Source organism: Sinocyclocheilus rhinocerous, unplaced genomic scaffold (genome assembly GCF_001515625.1).
Source record: "Sinocyclocheilus rhinocerous isolate Xijiao unplaced genomic scaffold, SAMN03320098_v1.1 scaffold178, whole genome shotgun sequence".
Classification (NCBI taxonomy): domain Eukaryota; kingdom Metazoa; phylum Chordata; class Actinopteri; order Cypriniformes; family Cyprinidae; genus Sinocyclocheilus; species Sinocyclocheilus rhinocerous.
This window is the reverse complement of record NW_015653463.1, coordinates 1,388,248-1,395,688: the sequence shown is the minus strand read 5'-3', so window position 1 is coordinate 1,395,688 and position 7,441 is coordinate 1,388,248. Positions and strand designations below refer to the sequence as shown.

Sequence of the window (7,441 nt, the reverse complement as noted above, 5' to 3'; positions counted from 1 at the left end):
GCTGAAATTATTAAAATAACCCCCTTCAAAAGTTTGGGAACCCTTGGTTCTTAATACTGTGTGTGGTTACCTGGATGATCCACGACTGTTTTTTTGTTTTGTGATGGTTGTTCATGAGTCCCTTGTTTGTTCTGAACAGTTAAACTGAGCACTGTTCTTCAGAAAAATCCTCCATGTCCTGCAGATTCTTCAGTTTTCCAGCATCTTCTGCAGATTTGAACCCGTTCCAGCAGTGACTGTATGATTTTGAGATCCATCTTTTCACACTGAGGACAACTGAGTGACTCAAACACAACTATTAAAAAAGGTTTAAACATTCACTGATGCTCCAGAAGGAAAAACCATGCATTAAGAGGGGGGTGAAAACATTTGAACAGGATGAGGATGTCCAAATTTTTCCTATTTTGTTGAAATATCTTTTTTTTTTTCCATTTAGTTTTGCCCTTCGGAAGCAACAGAAGATACTTGCATGTTTCCCGGAAGACAAATTAAGTACAATTTACCTTGATCTTCAAATTCAAATTCAAAAAGGTTCTTAATGCATGGTTTTTCCTTCTGGAGCATCAGTGAATGTTTGAACCTTTTCTAAATGACTAAATGTCAACATCTTTTATGTCAAATACCTCACTCAGGACTGTACTAAATAAAAAATAACATGCATTTTGTATGATCTCTCTTATTTTGTTAAAATTATTCACATTTTCACAGATTCTGCAAGGGGTTCCCAAACTTTCGCATGCCACTGTATTACCAAAATTTCACAATATGAATCATTTTATTTCATGATGACAACATGTATATCACAAAATAATTGTTATTTAGTTGTGTATTTTACAATTGCTATAGGACACATTTCTCAATACTTGGGTAATTTTTTTAAACTCTTCACACAGTTCTCCTTACCAATAGCAATTTCACATGCAAAATGAACTAAAACTACTAAAACACATCATAGATGTTTTAAAATCAAGTCATTTGTGACCCTGGACCACAAAACCAGTCATAAGGGTAAATTTTTCCAAATTGAGATTTATACATTATCTGAAAGCTGAGTAAATAAGCTTTCCAACTATTTGAAAATCTGGAATCTGAGGGTGCAAAAAAATCAAAATATTAAGAAAATCGCCTTTAAAGTTGTCCAAATGAAGTTCTTAGCAATGCATATTACTAATCAAAAATTAAGTTTTGATGTATTTACAGTAGGAAATTTACAAAATATCTTCATGGAACATGATCTTTACGTAATATCCTAATTATTTTTGGCATAAAAGAAAAATTGATAATTTTGACCCATACAATTGTATTGTTGGCTATTGCTACAAATATACCCCAGCGACTTAAGACTGCTTTTGTGCTCCAGGGTCACATTTTTCTATAACACTATAAAGGTAAAAAGCCTAGATAAAAGGCTTTGTCAAATAAATAATTGTAAAAAAGTTACTGAGTGCACCGTTAATATTTTTAAAAATGAAAGTCTTAGCGAAATTGTTTTCTTAATTTTCTGCAGTAGCTCAACTGAAGCCTTTATTCGTATGGTATTTCATGTGTTTGTAGGTGGTTCTGGATGTGGGCTGTGGAACAGGGATATTGTCCTTCTTTGCCGTCCAGGCCGGGGCTAAGAAAGTGTACGCGGTGGAGGGCAGTTCTGTGGCCAAATATGCAGAAGTACACACAATCCTATTTATGATTCATTTACTCACGCTCGTCAGTTCAAACACATATGAGTTTCTTGCTGGAACACAAAAGATGCTCTGCGTGTTTAGCAGGATGTTTTCCATGCAATGTGTTAGAAGTATTATAAAAAATAGTCTGTGAGACTCATGCAGTATAGTGCACGTCTTCTGAAGTCATACCATATCTTTGTGTGTGGAACAGACTGAAATGTAATTCTCCTGCTCAAAATCTTGTTTACTACTGTGGCTCTCAAATCTTATTCTCACTTCTACATATTCAAATGTCAGCTATGAGACACATGAGAGCCATTCTGCAGCACTGATGAGTGACAGATATTCATGCAAATTTGAATATACACAAACTAAAGTTAAATCTGAGTGTTTTCCCAAAAATAAAGGTTTGGGTTTGGCTTAGATTGGGGTCTGTTCCTCACACAGAGTTGTTGTAAGCCTTTAGACAAGTTGGATCACACACAGACTACTTTTATGATTCCTTCATGTCCTTTTTTACAGCATCTTTTCCCATACACTTTATTGCAAGAAAAAGAGTTGAATGAACATTCTGCAAAATGTCTCCTTTTTTGTTTTATGGAAGAATCAAAATCATATGGCTTGGGGGGGAGTAAAGACAAACTTCCATTTTTGGGTGAATTAACTAATTTATCATAATATTGGGAAATCTGATCATCAGAAAATTGCCAGTACCTTTACATTTTTCTATGGATTTTTTGTTGTTGTTGTAGCAATTAAAGGAATAATTCACCCAAAAATTTGCTTAAGATTTATGCATCTGCAGACCATCCAAGATGTAGATGAGTTTGTTCAGATTTGGAGAAATGTAGCATTGCATCAGTGTCTCAGCAGTGAATGGGTGCCGTCAGAATGAGAGTCCAAACAGCTGATAAAAACATCACAATAATCCACAAGCAATCCACTCCACTCCAGTCCATCAGTTAACATCTGGAGAAGTGAAAAGTGAAAACAAACCTATCAAGACATTTTTAACTAAATGTCATTTTATACTAAAATACGAGTCTATAATCCATAATAACACTTCCTCCGGTGAAAAAGTCCATGCCCAAAATCTACTTGCTTGTTGCTGTTTTGGACTGTTTTCACTTGTAAGTGGTGTTTGATCTGTGCAGATTTCTCTCCTGATTCAGACCAGACCCCTTTTTTTCACTGGAGAAAGCAATATTATGAATAGAGGACTTCTAGCCTGAAGCAACAACTTGAAGTTAAAAAAAAAAAAATCTTAATGATCTCTTTATAAAACACACACCCTTTTCACTTCTCAAGACATTAACTGATGGACTGGAGTGGTGTGGCTTACTTGTGGATTATTAAGTAATCGCTTCGCGTCGTGCCTAACAACGCCCCTTAGCTGTTATAAATTCACTGTAAACCACGGCTTCACGGGGCTTATTGCTGTGCCTAACAACGTCTCTTAGCTGTTATAAATTCTCTGTAAACCACGGCTTCACGGGGCTTATTATCCATATACGCAGTAAGGTTTCACAGAATAAAACAGAGCAAATAAAGTGTAATGATATTAATAAAAACAGTATTCTTCCACCAAACAATGTAGTTCCTCAGAAACAGTTGTGGTTCCAACAAAGTGGTTGCCGAGCAACACACAGAAGTAAACAAATGTGTGTGTTTGTAGAGTAATTTACAACAGCTTCGAACGCGGATCAACCAATCAGAATCAAGCACCGGAACTCTCCGTTTTATATTGTGATGTTTTTATCAGCTGTTTGGACTCTTATTCTGACGGCACCCATTCACTGCAGAGCATCCATTGCTGAGACACTGATGCAATGCTACATTTCTCCAAACCTGTTCGAATGAAGAAACAAACTACATCTTGGATAGCCTGAGGGTGAGGACAATTTTTTTTTTAGCAAATTTTCGTGGGTGAACTATTCCTGTTAAATAAATCACAGATTTCCATGGGTAAATCTATTACAAAGAGCTTCCAGTGCACAGTGAGGATATAATGTGTTTTTTGGCCAGCTGTTGGATGTGCTAGGATGATAAATCACTCATCACTATCTGTGCTGTCACACCCATTTGGCATGAAGTTCAGGGCTATGGGTTTTGTGGAAAAATAACCAGGCCGAGACAACTTTTCTGGAACATTTTCACAGGGCAACACCTTCAAGAGTCCTTCAGAAGGATCTTTCCTGCACGTCTGGAATGCATGACATTCTGGCTGCTAGATGACTTGAAGACAGATTTGGCCCGGAAACCTGCGTAGTGGGCAAGGACACGTGGTTTCATGGATAAAGACTGCTTTCTTAACAGTGCTAATAGCGCTATTTTTCTCATTTAGTGGAAAGCTCTTGTTACTCTTGTAGTATTTTGTAGACTACTACCACATGTGTTTGAGTTTCTATTGCCACATCTGATTTATACAACTAAAGTTCCAAATATAGCACACAAAACCTTTAACTGTTCATCTCTAAATTATTTCCTTTGTTTAGAAAAGAGATTACTAAGGAATTTTTTGTGTACGTTTGCAAGGGTAATAATCAAACCCATATTTTTAAACTCTTCCTCAGTGCTTGTAAGGAATTTTCCATTTAAAGTTTAAAGTTAATGCTGCCTATTTTAAAACGGCAACCTTAAAATTACAAATGTGTAATTACAAATATATTTTAAAACATGGCAGTTTTTTAAAATAGAAATTATTAGATTAAAGTTTATTTTAGTTTGCCATAAATGTTTGTCAGTACATTTGACAATAAACTTTAAAAAATATTTGAAAGACAATCGAATTATAAAATAACATAAAAAGAGATATGACTTAAATATGTCAAAAAAGTTCACATTACTGCATTTAATATACATTTCAAATATAATACATTTTAATTTAATTGCAATTAAGATGTACCTAAGTGCCTGAAAACATTAAAAGAATAAAAGTGTGTGAACTGAATGTAAAGTATATTCTTTCAATAGTAAGTACTTAAAAAAAATACATAAGCAAATAAATAAATAAATCACACGAGTATGCTCATATTTTTGTTAGGCACTTAATTGCTCATATAATTCCATACAAAGTATTTGTAAGCCATCCAAGTTGTAAGCTGATTTGTAGACTGGCTATGTGTTACTGACACAATTCCTGTAATTTTGTCAGTGTAAATGGCTTATAATATTAAGTTTTGTTTTAACTTATAAGTTTATAATATAACTTTACACAGTTAGTAGTGATGCACTAGTCTCATTAGCATATAATCTTGTGGTTCTACTTTTTTTTTTTAAAGTGTTTTTTGATGTTTATTCTGGTGCAAGATATTGCCCCATAGATAGTATTCCATTATAAATGCATCACCGTGAACGAGATGCTGTTGATAAAGCTTAAGTTGTTTTGTCATTCTTGTCTCTTCAGATTCTAGTTCAAACCAATAACTTGTCCAACAAAATCACAGTTTTGTCAGGAAAGATTGAGGAAGTTTGCTGCCCAGAGAAGGTGGATGTGATCATCTCAGAGCCCATGGGCTACATGCTGCTCAACGAGAGGATGTTAGAGAGCTATCTGCACGCCAAAAACTGGTTAAAACCCAAAGGTCTGTGCATCCGACAACAGTCATCACATTTCCCTGTACACATATATAATATGTTGTGTTCAAATGTTATGGGTTATTAGTTGTACTGGTTTTCTATCACTGTCCAGGCATGATGTTCCCGACTCAGGGTGACATTCATCTGGCTCCTTTCACTGATGAACAACTCTACATGGAGCATCACGCCCGCTCCCACTTCTGGTAATAACAACTCCTGCCTTCTATACTGTAGCAATTCTCCAGCCTGCAGTTTTCATTCATAGAAAGAACATCTGGACATCTGGGAAACATAACATCTGCTTTTTAAGTTTTTTTGCCTATGCATGGTTTGAAGAGATCTACCAGTGTCATATAAGACTAAAGATTTTTCTACGTCATTCATTTAATCCATTAGTCCATAACTAATTGCACATTTATATTAATTTAATAATTTTAATATATACTGATGGAGAAACTAAACCATAATGAGCCTTTAATATATAGCCTATTCAAGCGCACACATAAAGCTTGCCGCAAAGCACCGACAAAAGTAATGACTATGAATGTGTGTTGGAAAAAACAGCAAGATGTTTTAATTATTTATTAATAAACTAGTGTCTGTGAGGCCAGTAGCGAGTGGCCGTGTGAAGTTGCTAATACTTACATGTTTTAATTTCAAATGATAAGCCATATTTAAGGTCGATGAATGATAGGAGAACGTTTGGATATTTCTGCCCGATATACTGTAATTACCAAAAGGACCAGCTGTTAACTGTTATCTGTTCATTACGGACTGTGTGGCTTCACGTTGCCTAGCATTTAGTCAAGTATTAAGGGGGCAGCGGTAGTCGAAACGCAATAGTTCACCACAAAAATTTTTTAACTTGGCTATCAATTACTCACCTCTTTTATGTCTTCCAAGTAGGGCTGCAAAACGATTAATCGCGATTAATCTATTCAAAATAAACGTTTATGTTTACATACTATCTGTGTGTGCACTGTGTATATTTATTATGTATATATAAATACACACATACATGTATATATTAAGGGAAAATATGTTACATTTATATGTAAAATATTTATATTTATATTAGTGCTGTCAAACGATTAATCGCGATTAATCGCATCCAAAATAAAAGTTTTTGTCTACATAAAATATTTGTGTGTACTGTGTATATTTATTATGTATATAAATACACACACATACAGTTTATATTTTGAAAATATATACATGTTGTCACGTGTAGCTATGGAAAGCACACAATGCAGGAGAAGAAATAAACAAAGTCCTTTTCATAATAAATCCACAGGCAGGAGACAAACACAATATCAACATCAATACCGAGAAAAGGTCATTAGGGAGAACTGAAACAGGTGTGGAGCTAATTAATCAAAAACCATGGAAACTAATAGACAAGGGAACTCAGGGAAATGTGGAGACAGAAACAGAACATAACTGTGACACATGTATTTACATGTATATTTATATTAATTTATAAATGTATATTTATAAATAAACTTAATATATAAACATAACATATTTTTCTTAAATATATATATGCATGTGTGTGTATTTATATATACATAAAAAATATACACAGTACACACTTATATTACGTAAACAAAAAACTTTTATTTTGGATGCGATTAATCGCGATTAATCATTTGACAGCACTAATTTATATATAATATAAATTATATACATGTTTACATAAAGACATACAATATATATAAAGATTTTTTAAAATATATTTATAGATGTGTATTTATATATACAGTGCCTATAAAAAGTATTCATACTCCTTCATTTTTTTCACGTTTTGTTATGTTGCAGCCTTATGTTAAACTGCTTTGAATTACTTTTTTTCCACATCAGTCTACACTCCATACACCGTAATGACAAAGCGAAAACAGAAAAAAAAATACTGAAATAAGTACATTGCATAAGTATTCATACCCTTAACTCAGAACATAGCTGAAGCACCTTAACAACCTCAAGTCTTTTTTGTTTGATGCGACAAGCTCTGTAGGTTTCTCCTGTCTCCACATATGATCATGGAGCTCAACTGGTGACCATCAGGTTCTTGGTCACCACTCTAAGCAAAGCTCTTCTCCGCCAGATGCTCAGTTTGGCCAGGAGGCCAGCTCTGGGAAGAGTCCTGGTTGTTTCAAACTTCTTCCATTATGGGTAACAGAGACTACATGCTTCTGTGA

General features: G+C 34.4%; 1 protein-coding gene across 3 annotated transcripts in view; it reads left to right on the top strand.

Annotated features, from left to right (window-relative positions):
• The window catches only part of LOC107715849 (histone-arginine methyltransferase CARM1-like), a 24,882-nt gene that overhangs the window by 6,013 nt on the left and 11,428 nt on the right, over positions 1 to 7,441 (top strand). For all 3 annotated transcript variants that reach the window (XM_016522066.1, XM_016522064.1, XM_016522065.1), the window contains exons 5-7: positions 1,555 to 1,665; positions 5,071 to 5,248; positions 5,356 to 5,446. In XM_016522066.1, the coding sequence (XP_016377552.1) occupies positions 1,555 to 1,665; positions 5,071 to 5,248; positions 5,356 to 5,446 (380 nt within the window). The remainder of the gene's footprint in view (positions 1 to 1,554; positions 1,666 to 5,070; positions 5,249 to 5,355; positions 5,447 to 7,441) is intronic.